This window comes from Cladophialophora yegresii (assembly GCF_000585515.1).
Source record: "Cladophialophora yegresii CBS 114405 chromosome Unknown aczIN-supercont1.3, whole genome shotgun sequence".
NCBI lineage: Eukaryota > Fungi > Ascomycota > Eurotiomycetes > Chaetothyriales > Herpotrichiellaceae > Cladophialophora > Cladophialophora yegresii.
Window position 1 is genome coordinate 3,041,524 of NW_006913047.1, and position 25,150 is coordinate 3,066,673.

Here is a 25,150-nt window from a genome sequence, read left to right on the forward strand (position 1 = left end):
ATTGGAAGGACATTCGAGGTGGACGGCCCGACAAGTATCAAAGGGGAGCAAATACCTCGGCTTCTCCACACAAGGCTTGCCGCTCTGCAGGTGTCCAGCCGACCAGCCAATGATAAGTGTCCCACCACCCGGACGAGGCTGCTCCGTCCGCAGTACACAGTACGCAGTACTCAGACACGGTCCGAAGTACATTCACAACCAGATATTCCATATCCTAGTATTTCAAGCCAGCGAAGGGGCGAGAGATTATTGGTTTGTAACGGACAGGTGCGGCGAAGTGTACCTGAACCGTCCGGCCATGTTGGCTGCAAAGAAACCATAGATTTCACATGTCCTTGCGCTCATCCAGCTGTGGAATTTCTGGATTCGGGACTAGATAGTGTCCGACGGCGGCTGGGCCTCTGAGGCTGCGGAATTCGATATGATGCTCAGCCAGTAGATGCTGCAGCTCCGGTCCGACCGTTCGGGACTACTCGTAGCCGAATGGTATACTCCCCATTGCTCCACTCTTCCGTACGCACTTCGCTGCGGCCTGGTTCGCGGTCGTGGCCGCCTGCTTGACATTGAAATCGTTTAGGCTCGTTGCCTGCGCAAGATGTCGTGCAAGCGCCGTTGCAAAATATCCCACGAAAGAATCACCGGCCGCTGTTGTGTCCACAACTCGATCCACTTTCAAAGCTGAGACCAGTCCCCTGTCGATACCACCTGCTGTCTTGGTAGAATGTGAAAAATAGACACCACGAGCACCAAGCGTCACGAGAATGATACTGATTTTGGCTTTTTCATGCAGAGACGTCGTCAGCCGTTCCAATTCGGCGACGTCCATGGGCTCGTCTTTGTTGCCAGAGACTTTGCCGCTATCAAGCCTCTTGCTCGAGGCAAAGAGTTGCCGGCACTCCGTCTCATTGACGACCAGCACGGCAAGATTCTTCAGTGCTTCGAGCGTGATGCCATCAGGGAACATTGGCGCCGGGTTGAAAACCACACAAGTCTGGAGGTCGCTTGAGTTAAACATCTCGAGCAATTCTAAAACGGTCTTCCGAGGTATCTCCCCTTGCATAACCACGACGTCCGGTACTTGGTGCTTCATAGCGGTGGCGCATAGCGCTTGGGCATCCGTGGCTGTAGCGTTGGCTCCCGGGACGACCAGAATTCTGTTTTCCCCGCTCGATCCTTCATCAACCAGTATCGTAGCGGTACCCGTTTGGTCACCATTTACCTCCTTAATATTAGTCGTACTGACGCCACTATTCTCCAGTGTCGGTTTCAGCAAAGAGGAATAGTATGGGTCATCTGCTCCTACCGCGCCGATCATTTCAACAGCAACATCTCGGGAGCCTGGGGCGGTGAATGCAGCCTTCCCGCATGCAACAGCTTGGTTTGCACCCTTACCACCAGGATGCACTGTCATAGACGTTGCAGTGAGGGTTTCTCCAGGGCCAGGTATACGGGGTGTTGATGTAACAAAGTCGATGTTCAACGAGCCAATGACGCATATCTTCTGTTTCGGAGTCATTGTGTGAATGACGAGGTGCTATGCAGTTTTGTTGATGGGGTGAACCGTTTCGGCTTAAAACTAACAGCAGTCGCTAACGGCAGACTCCTCAGAGCAACGCTGTCGAGGTCCGCGACAATGACCGCGGTAGCACCAAAGGTCAAGGGACTCAGAACTTTTCAAAACCGAGATCAAGTTCCTGGTTGCTTGTAAGAATGTGGATGAGTGCGGTCGAAGAAAATGTGTTACACTGGTCCAGGAAGTGGCCTCTTCGTTCCTACGATCGCAAGCTTACTGCTTCACTGGAAGGAAGTATCTCGCATATTGGTGGAGAGCGACGGGAGCATTCAGTAGGGCATGAATTCGTGCTTTGTTCTATACTACATCGCAGCAACCACAAGAAGGGCTTTCTCCTTCCTGACGTGACAACCCACTGAAAGCCTGCAGCCAATCGGGCTGCGTTTTAGCAAGCGAGTTTCTAATTGGCGGAACCACGGAGTGCGGATTGGGACTGATCTTCGACTGAGAAGAAACTCATCCCTGCGGCAGAGGTCTCTCGACTGTGCCCACAATCTTATGGGTAGCAGTGATTTCTGACTTGTCCTTTCAGTTGGACACGACGGTGCATACTTAAGGATCATGTACTGCCATGAGCCCTCGTACTCGTATTGACCTCAGGTACGGAGTACTGCGTGCCTTATTCGGCCTCGTCGGGTAAGCGACGCGGCGCCAAAAGTCCATGATGTCAACATCTTCACTTTTGTCGACTCACATTGCTTATTCAACGCTGTGATCCACCACAAAACGCTGGAGCCTCAATCGGGACAGGTAAGTGCATGCGCTGCTCTATTGACATATAGAGAGCTCCGGAATGTCGGTCAAACTTGCCCCTGCGCTTCCTGCTTTACCCAAAGTCAACATCGGGCTGCGGTTTTGAAAAAGTGCAAACAATGTCGCCGTATATCGAAGAACCTGCATGTCCAGCGCACCGAGTGTCAATACCTGAAGCACCTGTCACAGAGCGATACAAGGCGCATGTACCACCGGATGATTCCCAGCTGAAGAACTCGGGTCTTGTTTACACGACTTATGCTCCTACATCCGAATCGCCGCATGGGACTGTCAAAGATGATTGGGCAGAGAAGCATCAGCATCAGACTGTAAGACGTTCAGCACCTTCGTGATAGCCTAGTCGCTCACAACCTTGGCCGCAATAGGTCCTCGAGGCACATTGTTCATTCTTCGATCCTGACGGTGACGGCGTGATATGGCCTATCGACACATATCGCACCTGCCGCTCGTTTGACTGGAAGATACCTACCTCTCTTTTCTTTACCGCCTTTCTCCATGCCGTGCAATCCTACAACACGAACCCGGGATGGGTGCCTGATCCCTTCTTCAGGCTTTGGGTCAAGAATGCATACATGAACAAACACGGCAGCGGTACCGGCACGTTTGATTCCGAAGGTCGCTTTCGACCGCAGCCGTTCGAGGACTTCTTCACCAAGTTCGACCAGGATGGGAAAGGTGGTCTGACGAAATGGGAATTATGGCACGGCTTAAGAAGATCCAGGCTCGCATTTGATTTCTTCGGGCAGGTATCTGCGATGTTTGAATGGGGATTCGCTTGGGTGCTGATTTGGCCCGACGATGGCATCTTGAGAAAAGAAGACGTGAGAAGACTATGTGATGGAAGTCTGTATCGTGAAAAGCAGGTGGCACCGGAACGTCAAAAGGGTAGGCCGGATGTCTGCTCCAGGCAGACGAACGGTACTTCTTATGAGGGCAAGTCTAAGACACAGTGACAGAAGGTATCGTACTTCGCACAGTCGATACGTGTTTTCGGTTGCGATCAAAAGCAACACGGAATCTAGACCTTGACAATCACATGTCCTCTTGTCTTCATGCAAACAATCATACCTGAGAACCGCGGCCGGATAGCGCTTCGAGTCCAACAAGAATGATATGCCCCTATCTGATGTAGAATTGGATCTGCAGAGGATAGGCCCTGTCGTGTCTTTGACCTAGGTACGCAGAATTAGAGTAACTGAGCAGGCAGTCTATGATTCATGTCGCCCTCAGAATCCTGTGATCGACACCGATATTGGTTTACCGTACCTGAGCGCGGGCAGTCTTTAGCGCACAGAACACCATCGAATGGATTGCCTTTGCCTGGACAAGCTGGGTTCCTGTGGTGCCATATTGGACCAGAGTTGCTGATCAAAACCGGGATGATAACGTTGGAAAGGTGAGATTGCTTGACTGCAAAAGTATGCAGGGGAAGCCTCAGGCTGAGTCCACGTGGTCCAAATCGAAACCATGGTTTTTTCTGACTACCCAGCGATTACACAGAGCGCCAGCGACGCTGCAGACCAGAAAGCGACGTAACGTAAGCCTTGCACAATATCTGGACGAGGGAGATGGAATACGTTACGCAGGCCCTAGTATCAGAAGGGTGGTGGACCAGTCAATCGCAACCGAGGGGACCGTCGGCTGCTTGTACAGGATAACGACGGCTTCTTGAGTCTATCGCCCCTTGCAGCATGTATGTTTCCTTCCTGAATTGGACACGTCTGCATAAATGCCTTTCCAAGTAGTTCAACCGGTGGTTCGAGGATATGCAGCTTGGAACCCCCACGTGCTGTTAGAGATCGTGTCAGACACTGCTCTCAGTTAGGCCGGTGACGGGCGACACGTTACTGCATCAGTCGCACGTAACAGGCTCGGCCTCGAGAGTTGCAACACGTTCAACCATTCGCAAGCGGACGCCTCGTGCCAATTGCGTGTCGCCTGTCATCACGTCCAAGCAGCTTCCTAGCGGCAGGCAAAGCGTCGGTAAACATGTACTGTGCAGACTAGATATTCGGCAATTGTGAGTGTTAGGTACTCGTCGAGCAATCCAGTTCACAGCACGATGTCGGGTCACCTTTGGACAATCTTACACTGATGCGGGAGATTCGCAGCGGACATGTCTCCATCATTTCGTCGCGAACACCAATCGCCACAAGCATGCAACCCACCCGTATCATGTGTTGGTGCGTTTTGCGACAGCTCGTGGACCGGCCAGCCACGGTGTTAAGGAGACGGTGTACAGTGTGCAGGGTCTGTATGCAGACTGCCGGTCTGACAGCATAAACTGGTAAACTCTTGTCGAGCCAAAGCTATTGGTTGAACGCGCTACTCTTGCTGCCGAGCAAAGACTGGGAACGAGACTCGAGATAGACTCGTTTCCGCTGCTGTAACCATGCTGATTTCAATGGTTGATCACTTGCGCCGACAATGAGCTGTCTTCCTGGTGCGGACCAGAGCCTGGCAATCTGCTTAGCTGCTTGTATTTCCCCGTCTCTTGCAAGCTGGTCCGTCGCGGTGGCATATTGCAGAATGAGGGCGCCGTTTCGACGGTGGAGAGGATGGACGGGATCGTAGCATGCAGGACCTAAGCGACAGGGACAGCCATTTAAATTGGACCTGGTCAGGGAGTCGTAGCTACGACCCTGAATCTGCCAGTGCGGCAGGGCAAGTCATGCTCAAGGACAGGTGCAGCTGCCGTGAGGCGGCGAGCGAGCGATGGGCACGTTTTCAACAAATCTGCTGGACCCTGGAGGTGATGTTTCTGTTCTGGACAATGTTGAAAAGCTGGCCCACGGGTATAGGGTATCTTCAGCCATTATGGGCACTTGCGAGATGGGAACATCCATGTTGCCAAGAAGCCCTACTCCGTACTTCGAGGGGAGTTGCAATGTGAATCCTTTGGGTGGAAATGCTGTGGAAAGGGGCTTAAAGGCTCATGCAAATGTGGCGGTCGACCGCGTGCGGGTGTCGTCAGATGCACCCAGCGGCGCAAGGGCTGCTCGGCGAGCTCGGCTTTCCTGCATGCTGGGGTCCCCCAACCAATCGTCCAGCGGGCCCAGCCCCGATCTCCGGGCGCAAATTTGATAAGCGATTAAGTTCAACCCCGCTGGCACTCGTCTGCAAGCCACTTTATTCTCCGACTGCTTGGCCCACTCTTGGTGCTAGAGCGTCAGCCTCATCTGCCGCCGATGAAGTCGAGTCTGGCCAGGGTCTTGTTTCATCAACCCAGTGCCAATCTGGCAAGACTAACTGATGTTGCAGCTGTAAACGTGTGCTCACAAAGCTTGGGAATAAAAGTGGGCGTGGCAGCTGTCGGCCATGGAGTAGTGTGTTGTCGCAGGCGGGTGTACAGGAGAAAGCATGCAGTGGTTCCCCAGCTCGAATTGCAACTCACCGATTTTAGACTGAGCCGTCTCCGCCTCGGCGTCGCATTCCTCAAGCCAGGACATGTATGCAGTTGACATGAAGAAATTGGCTCTACTGTACTCCCCATATCGAGCCATACTCCGTATCGTCCCTTCGAAGAGACTCGCGGGCAGTTACCAGCATCTGCTCCGTCCTCAGCCAGTGGTATTGTAATCTGGGCTCAGTCTGTGACCCCATCGTCTGTGTCTTCCCGCCTCTTCATAACCCTTTGCGCCCGTCCTTTGTCCGTGATCCCTCCTCTCATCTTACTCCCCTCCAGCAACAGTGTCTCTTCTATTCTCGAGACTAGCTTCTTTCTTTGTTCTTATCACTGGTCGACGTAAGCTTGCGCCGTGGCACTCAACGAGTATAGGGAATACCGCCTGCCATCCTAGTAAATCAGGTGTTTCAGCTCAGATTGCCTTGCGATCGATATCCCGGATAATCTCCAAGCGAAACCTCCGAGGCTCTTAGCTCTCCGCAATCACTGGATTTCCAGCTGTCTCGGGTATAGCATTACCTGTACTATCGCTCTATCTGGCTAAGCTCCAGATACGACACCCAGCCAGTAGCCCTTGCGCGGATGCTATGGTGACGAAAAGCTCGGCCTGCCCTCCGCTCTGTCGCTGGCGTTTGCAATTGGTGAACAGCGACGTGGGGTCACTTTCCTTGTTCATTTAGCCCCGAACCCAGTGGTGAACCAGCATCACCGGCCACCCCAGTCACAAAGGAATCATCGCAAAGGCCTTTGAGTAGCCGTTCACTAAATATACACTCCCTCACAACCTCACCTTCGCCTCGGCTCCTCCAGCCTCGCCCTTCCTTTTACCTCACTTTCAGTCCTTCTTTAGGCCAGCTGCCACCATTCCTTTCACTCAGTCCCATTGAGCCCTCTCACTCCTTCGAGGCGCACAGTCGGACAGTCGCTCTTTCGAGACTTACCTTACTCCTGCATCCCTGCTCCAGTAGCACGACAACGACAAGCACAGTCAGTGACCGTGCTGTTTGGACTTGATCTTGATCGTCCCTGTCCCGTCAACACGGCTCTTTCATAAGAGATCACCCGGCCGACCAGCACGCTGCCTCACCAGGTGTGAAGAACTCCCATCAACGGAAGAAGACTGCTCAACCGTCACTATCAACTCGCCACCAAACAAGGACCTGTCCCTGCCTTGTCCTCACGAAAACGACGCCCGGTGCATCGTCTACTCGCGACAACCTGTTCTGTTAGCCGTCATTCAAGTCAAGTCAACCGAAAGCGATTGATCAACCGCCAAAATGAAGACCGCCACAGCTTTGTTCCTGGGTGCCATGTACGCTGGTATCGCTGCTGCCACTCCTTTGGACAAGCGCGCATACACAACCGAAGTCGAGATGTTCACCGTCACTGTCACCGTGACCGGATACCCACCCGCTGATACACCTGCGGCTACCTCTGTCGACGCCGCTCCCTCTGCCCAAGTTACCTCTGGCGATTCTGAAGTTCGCAACGGCTGGAGCAGTTGGGGTGGCTGGGGTGAATGGCGCGGAGGAAGCTGGAGCAGCGACTCTGCTGCTCCGACTGGCGCCCCCGAATCGAACTCCTGGTCATCTTCAACCCCAGAAGCTCCTGCTGCCTCTTCATCTGCTCCTGCGCCGGTCTCAACTTCGGTTTCTTCGGACTATAAGCAAGGAATACTTGACTCCCACAACATGCACCGCTCGAATGCGTCAGTTCCAAGCCTTAGCTGGGATGACCACATGGCTTCGATTGCCGCTCAGATAGCCGCCAGCTGCGTCTACGCTCATGACACCTCCACAGGTGGCGGTGGGTATGGCCAAAACATCGGCGCAGGTGCTCCCCCCGAAGATATCCCCGCCATGATCACCAACGAGATGTACAACGGCGAGATCGGCTTCTACCCAGGATATGGGTCTGAGCCTGACATGAGCAACTTCGAGAAGTGGGGTCACTACTCTCAGATCGTGTGGAGGTCGACCACGGGCGTTGGTTGCGCAACCCAGTATTGCCCCAACGGGTTGGCTAACACAGGCGGCAACGTTAGCCCGTACTTCACAGTCTGTAACTATAGCCCGCCTGGTATGTTCATTCTCCTCTCCTGATAGAAGTCAGCTGCTAACCCTGTTTTTTTAGGTAACTTCGGCGGCCAATATGCTGCGAACGTCCTTCAACCAGGAAACACACCCACCGTCACGTTGTAAGAATGCGTGTCCCTTGCACGACGACACGATTCCACGACGAGTTGGAATATCCGACTTTCGGAGCATAGTGCGGAAACAAGCATCTGCGAGCAGGTGCAACTTGACATGCGCACAGGACGCAGCCCAAAGCAGTCGAACGCTGGTTTCTTTTCTCTTCTACAAGCATGTTGCTTCATTACCGGAATAGCTGCAGTTGTGAGCTGATCTGGATGAAATGAACTTCATGGCTTTTTGGATTTTGATTCTTGACCACAGATAGTGCTGGCTTGGAGACCGTTTTGGTGCGATGAGAGTGAAGGAAGGGCGAACCCGGAATGAAGCAGCTCGAGTCTGTCCACATAGCCTTTGGCCAGGGGAATTGTATCAACAGCATCTCGGATGTTCAGAAATTGCCGTGGTCCAGACTTGTGTGAACAGTAATAAGCCCTTTCAGATTCGCCAATGCTTTTGAAAAAGTCATCCAATTGTCCGGCATCGCTTCTCCTGGGTGGCGATCGCGCGGTCTTTATCGGATCAAGACTCGTGTTTCTCGACCCAGGCTGCTGCGAGGTACTGTAGCAGTTTCCTTCTGCCCACGGATTGCAACTCTCGCCACTGCAGGCTTTCCCCAGGCTTGGCTGCGGAGAAATGGAAGCTCAGCTCCCACTTACCTATCGAAGGTTAGAGTCATTTCTGATTCTGTCATGATGGATATCCTCTGCTCGCGCGTCTCCGATCATCCGCCAGATGTTCTCAAGCTGGTAAGAAGGGCGAACATCGTTTCAAGTCGGACGAGAATGCCGCCACCTATCGAGATGGTCTAGAAATCGCGGACGCGCAAGGCTTTCCAGAGACCATAAAAGCCCGTCCGAGCTGTCGACCTCGCGGCTTTGGGAGGGGCCTCGCTACGTCACAGGCTGCTGCTTCTGGCTGAGCCGGTGGAGGTAACAGGCGACGCTGCCTTCAGTCGACCACAAAAACAATTGAGCAAGCCGCGAAGTTCCTATCTCCTCTTTGCATACATCATTTGTCCATACCTATCTTCCGTCGAGCACGAACAGTGCGATAATCCGATTCAGCACTCCTTGACTCTTCGCCTCGAGCCAACGTGTCTTCTGCTCTCGGTTGACCCGAACCATTGCGGCGCAAGGGATCCCCACGCTTGGACGGGACAGTTACATCAGACCACTCAGAGCCCACGACGGGGACGACCGTTAGATGCTGGACGAGTCAGACCCGCGTCTTCAGTTCTATTTCCTGTACGTTGACCTATTTCCTTTCCTCCGAGACGCTCCCACAAGCATACACCATGGCGACATTCAATTTCTGCCCGCATACGCATGCACTGCTTGCGATACATTCCGCCTGCCGGATTTCTCCAGAGGACCCTAGGCGTCATGCCACCTTTACCCGTGGGGCACCTCTTCACATGCTGCAATTACAGCACGGCAGTGCATCGACGATGATGCTCATCAACACCCCTCTCGACTCTGATCTTGCCAGGTGACCATATTAGCCAAACTCTGCCACTGCTGCACCCTTCCTATTTCTTTTCAGGTTTCTGTGTTTGGGCCAGCAGAGTCGCAGTCCTTGCCCCTCGGTCTCAGAAACCGCCTTCCCCAATGCCCTCCTACTACTTACATGATTGTCACTACTTCTATCGCACAGCTCTTCGGCTCCTGAGCGTGGCCACACTTGTCGCTGCACTGTACCCGTGATCTAGACGTTGACAATGCCCTCCAATCCCACAGGAACCCGATATTTTGCTCGTCCTAGCTCCCTCGAGAAGTCCTTGAACGATCCGCTTCCGGAGAACGGGGCCAGCGCCAACATGCCAGCCAGTGAGGAACAGAAGTCGCTGGAGGCGGCCAAGGAGACGAAGGAGTCTTACACCCATGTCGAGAAGGAGCCGGTCTCTGTCAAGAGGGAGCTGTCCAGGCAGGGTATCACATTCGCGGCGCAGGACAAACTCCCGAAACTGCCTATCCCTGAGTTAGACGCTACCTTGAAGAGGTACCTCGAGGCCTTGGCGCCCTTACAATCTCACCAGGAGCATAACGACACAAAAGCCGCCGCCAAAGACTTCCTTGAGAACGAAGGTAAGGACCTGCAGGAACGACTGAAGAAATATGCCACGGGCCGAACCAGCTATATCGAGCAATTTTGGTACGATTCTTACCTGAACTATGACAATCCGGTCGTCTTGAACCTGAACCCTTTCTTCCTCTTAGAGGACGATCCGACACCAGCGCGGAACAACCAGGTCACCCGAGCCGCTTCATTGGTCACATCTGCGCTCTGCTTCGTCAGGGCCGTGCGAAAAGAAGAGCTACCACCGGACACCCTCAGGGGAACACCCCTCGACATGTATCAGTACTCGCGACTGTTTGGAACCGCTCGTGTGCCGACAGAGAACGGCTGCATCATTGGCCAGGACTCCGACTCCAAGCATGTCGTTGTCATGTGCCGTGGCCAGTTTTACTGGTTCGATGCGCTTGACGATAACAACGACCTCATCATGACAGAGAAAGATCTCGCTATCAACCTCCAGGTGATTGTCGACGATGCCGAGGAGATACCCATCCAAGAAGCCGCCAAGGGTGCCATCGGGGTGCTCAGCACCGAGAATCGCAAGACCTGGTCCCACCTGCGGGACATTCTGACCAAGGATGAAGGCTCCGACAACGCTGAGTGTCTCAACATCGTCGATTCTGCGCTGTTCATCGTGTGTCTGGACTATACGGAGCCTGCAGATATCTCGCAACTCTGCGGCAATATGCTTTGTGGTACCAACGAGGTCGTCCGCGGGGTCCAAGTCGGCACTTGCACCAACAGATGGTACGACAAGCTTCAGATCATCGTCTGCAAGAATGGCAGTGCAGGCGTCAACTTTGAGCATACAGGCGTTGATGGTCATACTGTCCTTCGTTTTGCCAGCGACGTTTACACGGACACGATCTTGAGGTTTGCCAAGTCTATCAACGGCCAGGCACCAACATTGTGGACCAGTCAAAGCCCTGACCCGTCAAAGCGCGACCCTGACAGCTTTGGCGATGTGAGCACGACTCCCCACAAGTTGGAGTGGGACATGATCCCAGAACTACAGATTGCCCTCCGTTTTGCCGAAACAAGGCTGGCTGATCTGATCAATCAAAACGAGTTTCAAACACTGGATTTTGCCGGCTATGGTAAGAACTTCATCACGTCGATGGGCTACTCGCCCGATGCCTTTGTGCAGATGGCCTTCCAAGCAGCATATTACGGCCTCTATGGCCGGGTCGAGAATACTTACGAGCCTGCCATGACCAAAATGTACTTCCACGGACGAACAGAAGCCATCAGGACAGTGACTCCAGAATCTGTTGAATTCGTCAAGACGTTCTGGGGCGACAATCCCGCTCAGAAGAAGGTTGATGCACTCAAGGCTGCGACGCAGAGGCACACGGCCATCACCAAAGAGTCGAGCAAGGCCCAGGGACACGACCGACACCTGTACGCGCTGTACTGCGTCTGGCAGCGGAAAGTCAACGATGAGGGGGCAGAATTGGCCAGCACCGCCAGCTTGGGCTCAAACGGCTACTCCAGTCCCACGGATGCTAGCGATGTGGGAAGTCCAAAGAGGCTGGAAGAATCCCCGTCTATCAGCCGTTCGCGGACCGGGACAGATACTAGTCGATCACCTGCTCCTCCTTTGCACCAAATGCCAGCTCTCTTCAGCGACCCAGGTTGGGACAAGATCAACAACACCATCATGAGTACGTCCAACTGTGGTAACCCCGCACTTCGGCATTTTGGCTTTGGTCCTACCTCTGGTGATGGATTCGGCATTGGGTACATCATCAAGGACGACTGTATTTCCGTCTGCGCCAGCAGCAAGCATCGACAGACCAAGCGCTTTGTGGACAGTCTGGAGGGGTACTTGAACGAAATCCGACGACTCCTCAGAGCTACCAAAACGAAAGATCTCGCGGCAGCCAAGATCACACGGGCCAGAGAGGCCGAAGAGAGAGCCAGCAAAGATGGCAGGATTAAATCACGGGGTCGGGTCATCAAGACCGAGGCGTCCAAGGTTGATGGCGTCCAAACCCCGGCAAGCATGGACACAGCTGATGACCAAGATGGCTTGGGTGGATGTAAGTTCCACCGTTTTTGCCCCACGTATACCTCCTTTGAGTGAGCTGACACCGCCTTCTAGATGGCTTCTTTGATGCTGGCATGCTGCTGCACGCACTGAAGAAAGACAAGCCGAAGCCGCAACCGGCAGAGCAGATTGTGCAGCGCAAGCGGACAGTGGGAAAGAAGCTAGCTTTGTCAGAGTACTGAGTGTGCAGAAATGGCGGGAAAAGGAAGAAGGAGCCTTAGCACGAACTGGCGATCGTGGCGACTGCCTGGTTGGATGGCACTGGTAGCAAATGGGGAGACGTCCGGGGCGATGATTAAGGTGCAGAGGCGGCGGCAGCGGCACGATGATGCGCATCTGAGGCCATGCCTAAAAAGCCGGTCGGGGCTGCTTGCTGTGCCTGGATCGAGGCGGCCCAATCAGGATGCGCGGGTGCGGAAGAGGCGCCGAGCTGCACTGGTGACACACATGGCCACAGATATGCAGATGCCCCTGGTATATACACGATTTTACGATATGTGACGGCGACCTGTTTGGCGATGTAGCAATCGAGGCATCATGAGAATGGTCACCCAGTGGTCGAGCATGTGAAATCCCCTTCCTCCCGGCTAATTCAGGCTCTGATCAGGAAACTGCCGTGACTGCGTAGACTGTAGACCGTCGGTGGTGTGATGGATGTGATTGGCAGGCCGAGCGAAGATACTTCATCGTGCTAGGCGGAATTAGGCTGCGCTAGCCTCGACCATCAACTCACCCATTGCACAGCACACCCAGTCTCGACCGAACCTGCCCGGCACAGCGACAACTGCGAATATCGTGCCTGCGATCTCGTCAAAGCCCGTGGTCAGAGACTGCGACGGTCTCGTTCGCAGCTCTTTCTATGTGCTTTGGCGATCCTCGGCCGCCTATCGCCACCCAAGTCCTCCGGACATCAGCCTTTTCCGCGCTCCTTCCCAACCATGGCTGCCGTCACCATGCCCCCTCCACCCTCCCTCCCCGACCTCGATGCGCCTGGTGCCGCTACGCTGGAGAGACATGAAGCCATGTCTCAATCCCTTCCTGCGCCTCAAGTCCACACTCCTCCCACTACTGACGAGGGGAGTCACAAAGACGATGACGCAGCCTCGAGTTCCTCCCTCTCCGATCTCGGCGACGATATTGAAGATGAGGAGAACAGGATGAGATTTGAAGAGGCCGCACGCGCAGGCGCCGAAGCCGAACAATATTCCGAGGTCAAGCCAGATCGCTACGAGAATGGCGTGCCTATCTTCACCCCAGTAGGTGCTATGTCCATCCTTGCTTTCGCGGTCACTTCGACGTGGTGAACTCGGTATATGCGGCACAAATGCTGACAAGGCCGACAACAGACAATGGAACAATTCAGGGACTTTCAGAAATACGTCAAGGGCGTAGACCCCTACGGCATGCAGTCAGGTATTGTCTTGATTGATCCTCCCGAGGAATGGTAGGTCACCGATCCCTTTGATCTGTCCTCCGCGTCCCGGAGTCGTCCCCCTTGTTTTCAAGATGAGACCAGCTGAGCTCGGCTGCAGGAAACGCGCCCGTAAGGCTCTGGACGAAATGGTCAAGACCATCAAGATTAAAAACCCCATTACCCAAGAATTCCACGGCGCCCAGGGCATCTACACCCAACGGAACATGGAGAAGATGCGCTCCTACAATCTACCGCAGTGGAAGGCGCTGTGCGAGCAGACCGAGAACCAACCACCGGCCAAGCGGGGAGAGAAACGTCTGAATGCCGACAAGTTGCTTGGCCGAGGAAGCGCCCGGAACAAAAAGAAGGAGGCTTCGGCCACTCCTGAGGCTTCGCAAAGAAGAGGAAGTCGAGTATCGACGGTCTCGGTCAAGGAAGAACCGGCCGACCAGGACTCAACTCTCCTTGCGCCCCCGACGCCGACCAGCCCAGAAGTAAAGCCAGCCGCTCTTGATAACGAAGACAAGGCTAATGAGGCCACTCCGCATGCCGCTGCCACCCCCACACCAGCTAAGGGACCCAGAGGACGTCCACCTGGATCTGGCAAATCAAGAGGCCGACCGCCCAAAAATCCTGCTGCGAAGAAAGAAGCTTCCGGAAATGCCAAAGGCTCCGAGACGACCGTTGCGGCTCGACGACTACGAAATGCCCAGGCAGCCAACGACGAGTTTGATGAGGAGGCTTTCCAAGACTTTGACTATCGGGTCTACGATAACGACCAATGGACAGCCGAGCGCTGCGATGAGCTTGAAGACAAGTATTGGAAAAGCTTGAACTTCAGCAACCCCATGTACGCAGCCGACATGCCAGGCTCGCTGTTCGACAAGGACACCAAGGAGTGGAATGTGGCCAAGTTGCCCAACCTACTTGATCTACTTGGAGCCCCTATTCCTGGTGTCAACACAGCATATCTTTACCTTGGGATGTGGCGCGCTACCTTTGCCTGGCACTTGGAGGACGTGGATCTCTACAGCATCAACTACATTCACTTTGGCGCCCCAAAGCAGTGGTACAGCATCTCTCAGAAGGACGCTCCGAAATTCGAGGCGGCCATGAAATCCATCTGGTCATCGGATGCCAAAGCTTGTGACCAGTTCTTACGGCACAAGACCTACCTTGTCTCGCCATCAATACTGAAGTCCAAGTTCGGGGTCACCGTGAATAAAGTCGTCCACCGAGAGGGCCAGTTTGTCATCACCTTCCCGATCGGCTATCACTCTGGGTACAATCTGGGCTACAACTGTGCCGAGTCGGTCAATTTTGCCATCGAGAATTGGTTGCAGTATGGCAAGACCGCCCGCAAATGCCAGTGCGAGGCCGACAGTGTCTTTATCGACGTCGATTGGTTTGTACGCAAGATGAACGGCGAACCCTCACCCGAGTTTGAGGAAGTCGAGGTCACCGATGATGAAGAGGACGACGAGCCGACGGACTTGCCAACACCTCCGAGTGACAAAATCAAGATCAAGATAGGCATGAAGAGGAAACGGGGACAGAAAGAACTCGGACCGAACAAGAAGTTGAAGAAGATTAAGATCCGGAAGATCAGCAAGAACCAGCCCTGTTGTCTCTGTCCGAACGACTTCTCCTGGGAAGAGCTTCTGCCGACGTCGCACGGTCAGCGGGCACACAGGACTTGTGCCATGTATACACCGGAGACCTACATTGCCACCAAGGACGGGAAAGAGATGGTGTACAACGTCGAAAACATCAGCAAAGACCGTCTGGAGCTCAAATGCCACGAGTGTCGCCAAAAGAAAGGCTCATGCTTCCAATGTTCTTCTGCCAAATGCACCAAAGCTTACCACGCAACCTGTGCTATGCAAGCGGGCGTTCAAGTCGACAAAGGGCCCATCGCTGTGTGGCACGAAGGTGTCGAGTACCGCGATATTGGCTTCGACTGGAGATGCCGTCTTCACCGTACGGTCAAACGAACGAGGATCACCAGTGAAATGTCTGCTTGCAACCACGCCAACAGCTGTTGGAAGAATGCCGAGTTCCGACACTTCCTGTTCAATCTCAAGGAAGGCGAGCTTATTCAATTCCAGGCGACCAATTCTGACGATATTGAGGCCGGTCTGGTTATTGCCAGCTACGATCCAGGACAGGATTCGGTCTTGGTGAAGGTCTTACCAGATCTCAAACAAGTCAAGGAAGTGGAGCCCACAGCAATATTGTTTGTTGATAGTGCCACATCCTGTCTTCAGAGGCCATCCGCCAATGCCCTGGACCTGCCCGAGGATCTTCAAGGCAAAACCGCTTCACTGCCCGATTCGACGGAGAAGAAGCCCAGTCCGGGCGATCTATTCACTGAGACGCCAAGAACCGAGTGGGAAGAATTTGTTTCTGCTGCACCACCTGCCAACAACGCTCAGAAACCCGTCAATCTGGCGAAGGAGAAGCAACTGTGGCTCTACCTTGGAGACAAATCAACCGATACAAGGGCATCCTACACGGCCGATCCGGACAAGCCTGTTCATGACCCTGCATCGAACTTCCTCGACCTCGTCACGCCGCCGAAGCCGATCATGGCACCGCCACCTCAACCCAAGCGCCACTCTCTGTCCGCATCTTATCCGTTAGCGAATGTGGCTGCAAAGAACGCTGCGTCAGCAACCGCGCGACAGTCCGTTCAGAAGCAAGGCCAGCAGATTCCAAAGTATCCCACTCTGCCGGGAACATTTAGCGGGACCACCCACAATCTTACAGGTAATTCCCAGGCTAAGCCAATTCAGATGAAGCCCGCACAGTACAAGGACATCACCACTGCTCAGGAAGCTCGTATCAATGAACAAGCTCGCATCTTGCAACGACAGCAGGCCAAGGCTCAACAACTTGCCTCTGCCGAGCATAGGCCTAATTCGATGGGTCAAACAGGCATCGGCGTCGACCAGGACTCCGTTCAGCGGCAAAGACAATTCCAGCAAAACGCATCTCAACATGCCAAGCACATGAAGGAATGGTCAAATGATCCGTCACTAACACCACTCAACCAGTATGAGCCTTTTCCGAGCTTTGATGCCCTGGACAACGGTGGACGATACGGACCTTCGATGATGAACTCCAACATGCGAACACAGCAGTACCAGTATAGCAACGATTGGATGAATCCTGCCGCGGCGAGCCGGAGTCCGAGCGTTGGCTATCCTCCCAACACTGGACTCGACTCGGTGCTTCCTCAATACGGGCAACCTCAGTCGCCGGCAGCTTCTCCGTTCCCTTCGTATGTTCAGCAGTCCCACCTTCAATTCCCGTATCAAGGCAACGCAAATGCAACACCACAATCATCCTCGGGCTCAAGCACACCATACCAACAACCTCGACTTGAATCCATCCGCGCAGCCGCCAGTCAGCCGCCTCTTCCTCCTCCTTCTGCAGAGGTCGAACGTCAACGACGCATATCCAATCCTGCATATCCATTCAAGAGCCCGGATCAAATCAAGGCGCAAAAGGAAGCACATCAAAATTCGCCGCCAGGAAGCAGACCTGGCAGTTCGTATATGCTGTCCAGCCCCGCTATGCCGCAGCAGCCGTCGTTCAGCGTGCATCCGGGTTCATCTTCCGCGAGTCCAGCTATACAGCCTCTTGATCCGCAGAATCCGCCGCAGTTTATCAATCCAAATGCCACACAAATCAGTCCTCCCGGTTCTAGCGCTGGCCGTCGCTCTACGAGGAACAGCTTTTCCACAGTGCTGGGACTAGGCCCTAGCACGAGTGCATCCAATCATATGGGTCTCAGAAGGACACATTCTATGGATATGATGGACCTGGATATGATCCATGATATGGCTCCCTTCCCAGCCGCCAACTTGAACTCGATGCAAATACAAATGAGCAACTATGTCGCCAAGCGCTCCATCTTCGACCCTTTGAACCCGCTAAACACCCCCGGGTCGATTGGGCAACCGACCAAGTCCGGGCAAATCATCCCTCAACTGATCCCCCAAGCACACCTCGCTCCCAGCCTTCCTCCTATGGCTACTCCCTCTCCTTTGCTTCTCCAATCCCTCGAAAAGCGGCCGCTTGCCCCTTCAGGCCTACTGGACAACGACAAACCCATCCCCTCACAACTCGCCGAGTGGCAAGCCCGCGGCGGGTTCTGGGGAAAAGTCGCAGCATACTATATCCAGAAGCACCAGGGGATGGCGAGTGTGTATACCAGTCCATTCCGGAAGATGGACGAGAAGCAGAATGCTTGGGACGGGAAGGAGAAGGGGTTGGCAGAGCGTTATTTTGAGGGACTTGATTGGGAGCTGCGGGCCAAGGTTGATGAGATTAGACGGCTGATGGGACGGAGACCGTGAGGATCGCACATGTGTGTTCCCTCTCCCACGACTGGGCAATGTTGAGGGCGCGGAACGACCAACATGCTATCCGCTGACACTGGGAAACGCATTTTCTGCACAATTGACCTGAAGGATTGTCAAGGTTGAAACAACCGAACATCTGCAGCGAGATGGACTTCAGCCGAGACGCTGTTCACGTGTGGAGTGTGGATGTGGGTGTGGGTGTGTGTGTGTGTGTGTTGCCATGCCTAGCAGCGGCTAGCCAGTGTAGTAGTTGACTAGTTAGGTTCCCTGATCGGACAGCTTCGATCACAATCAAGAGAAAATATTCAAAATTCCTGTACGGAGTGTTTCGATGTCGGTACAGGGTACAACGGACAGAGGCCACGGAGGAAGTAGGTCCATACAACGACCACCACGAGGCAGGCGCAATCGAATGGAATCATGAAGTCGCTTCGAAACCGCATCAAGCACCCGCACCTCAGGTTCGTAGACTTACTTGTCTGACGTTCATAGCTGCCTGTGTCCCCACGCCTCCCTCTGGGTGGTGCCGGCAGGTGCCGACTCTACAGACTCATTCGATACGAGGGTATGGAGTATTGGTGGTGTGTCGGCACGGTCGGTCGACTATAGTAACCTCAACCGTTATCGACAACATAATTCGACACTCTGAGTTGATTGGGAAGGCATTTACAGCCGCACGAACTTATGTGGCTCGAATATATCATTCAAGGTCTAAGAGTATCAAGGAGAGGTCCACAGCCTGTGCGGGTCGCCCAAAGAGACTGAAAATCGAGCAATCTAAAATCGGATCATTGCACCTCCTAACTGGTGTTCTTGTGTACTTGTTATGGAAGCGACGGGGCTGTCGCGGTTTATGACAAAGAGTGTGAACCTATTGTACTTCCTCGGAGGAATCAATGGCAGAAGCGAAATACGTACTATGTAATTAATTACTGAATAAACAAGGATATCAAATCATGCTGAGCAGAAGCCTTGATTACGCATACGTATGAGCTCGTTTGAGATGACGAGGGCAGGATCCTCGTTCGTACGATCGACGATGAATACACACAATCAATCACTGTTTTGAGACCGTTGATCTGGGCAGATCTGTATGTACTGTAACTGCCGGTGTAATGTGCGCGGAGCGCGAATCTACTGTACCTACCACGATCCAGGCTTCTTCGACCGATTACACATGTCGTGCATCCTCCTAGAGTTTAGCGACATGTGCCAGGCCGTTTGCAACGGGTATGATTACGATATATAATGTCTGGTCCATAACCATACAACACCTGCTACGCTACGCTCCGCAGGCTCCGCAGGCTCCGCAGGATGAAATCCAAAACCTCGGTCCTCATTGCCGGCGCCGGCCCCGTCGGCCTCTTGATCGCCCTCCGCCTCGGCCAAGCGGGCATCGACACCCTGCTCGTCGAGAAGCACGCGGCCCTCCAGCCCGCCACGCGCGCAGTGGTCTATATGCCCGTGGTGATCCCCGTGCTGACCAAGCTCGGCATCTTTGACGCGGTCCGAAACGAGGCGTTCCTCAACACCGAAGGCATCGCATGGCGAGACGCCACTGGGCGAGCGCTGGGGCGGTTACGTCTGGGTCTCGGCGACGGCGAGGAGGCCAGTGATGGCCACTTCGGCGGCGTCCTCCTCCTGGGCCAGTGGAAGATGGCGCGGCTGATCCTGGACGAGATCGCAAAGTATCCGTGCGTGGAGGTGTGTTTTGGGGTCGAGTGCGTGGGCGTGGGTGTGCAAGACCCGCATCAGCCGCATCCCGCCACGCATGCCTCTGCGCCAGGGACAGCGACAGCAACCGAGACCGAGACGTCAGCCACCGTGACGCTGCACGAGCGAGCCACCGGTGTGGAGACACTGATCGAAGCGACGTACGTGGTCGGCGCGGACGGGGCCAACAGCAGCGTGCGCCGCCTCATGGGCGTCCCCTTCACCGGATTCTCGTACCCCTGGAAGATGATCGGCGCGGATGTCCTCTACGATTTCGTGGCGGAGGAGGGGTACTCGCCCCTCAATTTCATTGTCGACCGCGTCGACTGGGCGGTCGTGGCCTTCACGGGCGAGGAGGAGGGCGGACGGCGTCACGGCAGCGGAGGGAGGCCCATGTGGCGGGTCGCCTATGTCGAAGACCCGGACCTGCCCTCAGGGAGGGACGACTACGTGGCGCGCGCCCTCGCAAGGATCCCCCTCTGTTTCATGACCCGGGGGAGTAAAGAGTTCGAGCTTCTGCGCGCGGAGCCCTACGTGAATTCTCAGAAGTGTGCCGCGCTGGCGCGCAAGGGTCGAGTCATGCTCGCGGGTGATGCACTCCATGTAAGTTCATAAGTTTTGCACAGGTTGGCATTTTCACTTCTGCTGCTCGAGATGCTTCAGGCTTCAGGCTTCAGGCTTCAGCGCCGACACACACCCACGTTGGCATTGACATTGATATTAACGCTCGTATCTAACATAGTCAAACAACCCGATCGGCGGCCTCGGCCTCACAGGGGGTATCTGTGATGCCTTTGCGTATGGGAATGCCCTGGTCCGCGTCCTCAAGCGAGGCGAGCCCGACTCGTTATTGACAGAGTGCGCGGAGAACCGACGGCAAACGTGGTTGACCGTGACGGACGTGTTATCCCAGGCCAATATCCAACGGCTGTATCGATTCGACGACGAAGGGATCGCGGCTCGCGACGCGTTTCTGAAAAAGGCGAACGAGGATGCCAACTTTGCCCGGGAGGTCCGAAGAGGGTTGGATAAGATGCTGTCGGACTCGTTCGAGTAGGCAGATACTCACCTTTATATGAATGATCAACTTATCAGCATCATGGATGAGGGTGGGTGTCTGGACGTGGCAGTACCGGAACATGGCTCCTCGCGTCCCTCTCGGCGACTTGCTCCTCGGAGGGAGTCTTTAGAACAGAGGCAGATTTGAGTCAGACAAGTCTACAAAGCTAGGTGTGAGTGCGGTTTCGATCCAGAGGCACTGAGCCATGGGTCCTGATGCTGATGAGCGGCTAATCACCTGTCCTGATGACTCAATGTCTTGGGTGAGGGACCCTTCACGGGCCAACTAATGTCTTCGGCATGGCGGGAATTAACACGCAGCAGAAAGCTGATCTTTCCGGGTGATTCGCCCAGTATCTTTCCAGTTCCGCCGAACCATAACCACGGCAAGAGGATGGACCCTGCATAACTCGTTCCATGATCCACAGTCGTAACCTAGATTTCCTGCATTAAGGTGAGAAAGATGACTTGGGTGTGTACAGTGTACTCCGCCCTGCCAAACGCCCCATGTGAAGCAGCCTCGTGACGGGTCCGCGCAGACGACAACGCCACGATCTGCAACCCCAAGGACAAGTCAGCATCGTACAGAAAGCCTACAACCCAGAAACGCTTCAAGTATCCTGTTTATTCACAATCAGAAGCCCAAAATACAGCTCCGTCATCATGTCGTAAGTGGTCGTCACAATTCCCAATCCAAGGACAAGCCGGTGGCACACAGGCGGCATACGCAGAGTCCAAGGCCACATCAAATCCATAAAGCCCAAGTCTCCAAAGCAAGCCAGGCGCCTCCAACGCCTTCGCTCGACGTAGCAACCGGATCAAAGAACATGCCGTGAACCAATAAGACTGATACAGGAGCAACAGTACGAAGAAGCCCATCGACACAACACGTTTCACGGTCCATCTCCACCTTACCTGAAATAGCCCGGGACCAGCAAGTCAAACCCCTTCTCCCGGTCCTCCAGCGAATCAAACCCTCTCAGGTCCACCTCAAGCTTCTCCGCCACATCCTTTTGCCTGAACAGCATGTCGTTCATCAATTGAGTGCCCTCTTCGCGATCACCTAGCGGGTCGTCCAGTATTACCTCTGCCTGCTTGAAGAGGATTCTGACAACAGTGCCGTCCATGCCATCGAATTCACTGGTGCCTCTCAATTCGGCAATGTCCAACGCTTTGGACAGGTAATTGAGTGCCTTCTTGTGGTTGTCTTGTTCGAATTCCGTGCATGCCAACTTGTAGCAGGCCGCCGCTGTCAGAGGGTGCATCGGGTTAAAGTCCTTCGATATCTGTCTGGTCAGATCGTACGACCGTGCTGCTTGCATGTACTGGCCTTGCTCAAACTCCAAGTTGCCATATGCGTAATGCAGGTTGGCGGTGAAAAGCCTGTTGCGGCCCTTCTCTTTGTTCAGCACGCCTTCGCACTTCTGGTACATGCTGTATGCCTCGGCGAAGTGATCTTGCAGGAAATGGACACGGCCAATCTGCAGATAGTTGAGTGCGAGCAGCGACGCAGCCTCGTCGCCGATGGATTCCCGTATCGAGACCGCCCTCTCCAGCCACACGGAGGCGGCTTCGAAATTGCCCTCCGCCGTTTCTAGGTTGCCGAGGTTGGAGAGGATGGTCGCGATTTCGGCGTGGTCTTCTGGTAACAGTCGGGACCGGATAATGTAGCATTGTTCCAGAACTCCTCGGGCACTCCGAAGCTTGTTGAGTTCGTAGTAGGTCACGCCGGCGGTGTTGAGCAGGTGGGCATAATCTAGGCTTTCTTTGTCTTGGGCAGCGGCTCGGGCAATCTCTACAAGGTTCAGTGCTTCTTCGTAGTCGGCAATTTCAAAGAGGTACCTATTGGACGCTATGGGTTAGCAATGGCCTACCTTGAGATCACCCCAATACATACCATGCGGCGTTGGCGAGGAGTTTGACAAGGATGTCAGCGGATGCCATGCCCTTCAGAGGAATATCGTCTTCCGGTCGGTTGCTGGTGTATTGCTTATATTTCTGTGCAAGAGTGACAACATGCTGAATCCACAGCTGACAGTTCTCCCAGTACTCAGTCAACGGTCGGCCTTGGGACTGCTTCGGGAAAGCATCGAACAGCAATAGGACCATCGCGTCAAAGAAGTCGATCAACTCATCCTTGCCTCGGTAGCTGACAGCTTCCTGTACAGTACGATGGATAGCCATGTCACGGCCAGTTTTCTTGATCAGATCCTTGACGAACAACTCGTTGATGGCCTCGATGAGCCTGGATGACGGATTGATGACGGTCTGAAGAGAGGTGCCGCCACCTGACTTGACCACGTTGGTATTGTGAGAGGCCGTCCGACAAAACTCGAGTCTGCTGGTGAGCATGTTCTGGTCGCTTGGCAGAAACAGGTCGATCAAGATTCTATCAGGTGCCAAAAGCGACAAGCCGGACAGGATGTTTTTGGCAGGCTCGGTAAGGTTCTTGAATGAGATGTTCCAAATACAGTCCAAGGCAAGGACGAGCGGGTCGCGCTCGGAGAGTTGTCGTCGCGGAAGACGCAGGTAGCTCTCGCTGAACATTTCCATAAACGCTCGTGCTGTTCTGGTGGGATTGATCTCCGCATCGAGAATCAGCGTGGCCGCGTGACGGATAGCGATAGGAAGACCGCCCGTTTTCTTCAGTAGCGCAGTGATGGCGGCCTCTTCAATCTCCACCATCATGTCGTCGCTGTTGAGGTGGGTTAACTGCCAGGGTTCGCCCAGGCACGTGAGGAAGAGATTCCTTCTTTCGATGTCGTTGAAGAGCTGGACAGTTTCGCCATGACGTTGATCGTCCCCAAAGAAATTGAAGTATGATCGGGATGTAAGGAGCATAGCACCATGGCCCCCATTGGGCCAGTATCCCTTGAGTAGCTGTGCGCGTTCGGCATTGTCATAGATCAAGAGCCAGCGTTTTTGCGTGTGACCTGCACCTCCTGTCAGCCAGCGTCATCACCACAGGGCGGGAGATGTAAGCGCTCCATGATGCCCCGAAGTTGTGCAGACCGAGAATACTCACGCAACCATCGTAGCACACGCATCAGATTCTCATCGAAGGTCGAATTTTTGTCCGCGCCTGGCAGCTCCAGCGCTAGAGCAATGTCGGTAAAGCTCTGACGAAGAGCACCCTTGGTCTCGGCTTGAATCCAAAAGACGGCGTGATAGTGTTTCCAGTGTTTCCGTGCATATTCTAATGCAATCTACCAGGAAAGGTGAGTTCAGCTGCCATCACAGATGGAGTATTGCAGGCTTACCTGCGTTTTTCCTATACCGCGCCTGCCATAAATTGTATATGTGCGAATAGCGGGGGTCTCCTGCAAACCGAGCCACTCATGGATGTTCTCGAGGTCTCTTTCTCGACCTATGAAATGGTCCGCTCGTAGGTTAGGAAGAATGGTCAGAGGAAAAATTGCCTTCTCCCCAGCATCCATCTGCTCTTGACGCAGGCGCAGCCCATCGGCACCAATGCGAGTATCTTGTGAGTGGTTGATCCTGTTATTGGTCGTCACGTCTCGAAGATGCCTGATCGTTTTGGCAAGAGACTCATACGTCTCCACCCGTCTCGGCTCCATGTCGCTCATCCAATTGGCCTGGAAATCTTTATCTGTCACACAATATCAGAAGGCGAACCCTTCGTGCGGCAGTGAGCTTTGCCATACCGTCATAGTTCCTTTGCATATAGTCAATAGCGATCTTGAGAAGGCCAATCAACGGCTCAAAGGTATCTGCCAGTTCTGTACGGATATTGTTGATTTCGTTTGTCTTGTTCTCCAGCTGTCCACGGATAGAATTGACCAGGAGCTCCAGATTTCTCTGCAGCTCTTTCATCCAGCGTTGTGTGGCTTTGAGCTTCACGTCCGAGTCGACCGAGAGCTATGATAGATCAGAACCTCGAGCACCTCAGCGGATCCACAAACATCTCATACTTTAACATTGAGATAGGCAAGACGCCAAAGGGCGGATGTGTCGATGGTCTCGACCTCGACAATTTCTGGATCGGAATCGCTTGTCAACTCGATCACAAGGTGCTTTATAAGCTCGTCGAATCTCCAGAGCCCTGGAATCGCTGGGTCAGTACTTTGAGAGAGACACAGTGGCCATCAAGAGAAAGCAACAGAGATCTTGTACCTACACTTGTCGAATTGTGTTAAGCCAAGTAGAACTGTGGATTTCATAGCTTGGTTTGCCTTCTGCGCCGCGGTCTTTTCTTTATACACATATCCCCCGAACGATTCGTGGTCGGTAAAGCCATTTGATTGCTCTGTGTCGGCTCTGCTTAGGGGCCATAAGGAGTTGGCGTACTTAAACTGCTCGATCAGGAACCGTCGTGAGTCGCTACAGATATTAGCGAGGCTGTCACCCAGGGACAAGTCTCAGAGGGTTGTCATACCCGAAATCTGCCGTCGCTGTCAGTCTGGAGTGATGGAAATAAAACCATAAGGCGCTTACCTAACTGCCATTCATCCTCCCGAGAGAATCTCTGCACCGGAAGAGGCTGGCCGCCCGACATGAAA

The 25,150-nt window shown here is 54.0% G+C and overlaps 7 protein-coding genes across 7 annotated transcripts; 5 read left to right on the forward strand and 2 right to left on the reverse strand.

Annotated features, from left to right (window-relative positions):
- Window positions 1-469: 469 nt before the first annotated feature.
- A1O7_04843 (ribokinase) lies at window positions 470-1,516 on the reverse strand (the record flags this gene model as incomplete). The annotated part of the gene is made up of 1 exon (XM_007758853.1): window positions 470-1,516. One exon carries the CDS (start codon window positions 1,514-1,516, stop codon window positions 470-472), a length of 1,047 nt encoding a protein of 348 aa, XP_007757043.1.
- A 929-nt stretch (window positions 1,517-2,445) lies between these two features.
- On the forward strand, window positions 2,446-3,300 carry A1O7_04844 (uncharacterized protein; the record flags this gene model as incomplete). Its single annotated transcript, XM_007758854.1, has 2 exons — window positions 2,446-2,655; window positions 2,713-3,300. 2 exons carry the CDS (start codon window positions 2,446-2,448, stop codon window positions 3,298-3,300), a joined length of 798 nt encoding a protein of 265 aa, XP_007757044.1.
- A 3,730-nt stretch (window positions 3,301-7,030) lies between these two features.
- Window positions 7,031-7,954, forward strand: A1O7_04845 (uncharacterized protein; the record flags this gene model as incomplete). Its single annotated transcript, XM_007758855.1, has 2 exons — window positions 7,031-7,832; window positions 7,887-7,954. 2 exons carry the CDS (start codon window positions 7,031-7,033, stop codon window positions 7,952-7,954), a joined length of 870 nt encoding a protein of 289 aa, XP_007757045.1.
- Window positions 7,955-9,665: 1,711 nt separating this feature from the next.
- Window positions 9,666-12,256, forward strand: A1O7_04846 (carnitine O-acetyltransferase; the record flags this gene model as incomplete). The annotated part of the gene is made up of 2 exons (XM_007758856.1): window positions 9,666-12,066; window positions 12,129-12,256. The coding sequence occupies 2 exons, from the start codon at window positions 9,666-9,668 to the stop codon at window positions 12,254-12,256; spliced, it is 2,529 nt and encodes an 842-aa protein (XP_007757046.1).
- A 756-nt stretch (window positions 12,257-13,012) lies between these two features.
- Window positions 13,013-17,852, forward strand: A1O7_04847 (uncharacterized protein; the record flags this gene model as incomplete). The annotated part of the gene is made up of 3 exons (XM_007758857.1): window positions 13,013-13,330; window positions 13,421-13,518; window positions 13,607-17,852. 3 exons carry the CDS (start codon window positions 13,013-13,015, stop codon window positions 17,850-17,852), a joined length of 4,662 nt encoding a protein of 1,553 aa, XP_007757047.1.
- A 1,320-nt stretch (window positions 17,853-19,172) lies between these two features.
- A1O7_04848 (uncharacterized protein) lies at window positions 19,173-20,628 on the forward strand (the record flags this gene model as incomplete). Its single annotated transcript, XM_007758858.1, has 2 exons — window positions 19,173-20,174; window positions 20,314-20,628. 2 exons carry the CDS (start codon window positions 19,173-19,175, stop codon window positions 20,626-20,628), a joined length of 1,317 nt encoding a protein of 438 aa, XP_007757048.1.
- Window positions 20,629-21,541: 913 nt separating this feature from the next.
- A1O7_04849 (uncharacterized protein) lies at window positions 21,542-24,464 on the reverse strand (the record flags this gene model as incomplete). Its single annotated transcript, XM_007758859.1, has 5 exons — window positions 21,542-22,472; window positions 22,528-23,563; window positions 23,656-23,836; window positions 23,891-24,240; window positions 24,296-24,464. 5 exons carry the CDS (start codon window positions 24,462-24,464, stop codon window positions 21,542-21,544), a joined length of 2,667 nt encoding a protein of 888 aa, XP_007757049.1.
- Window positions 24,465-25,150: the final 686 nt, after the last annotated feature.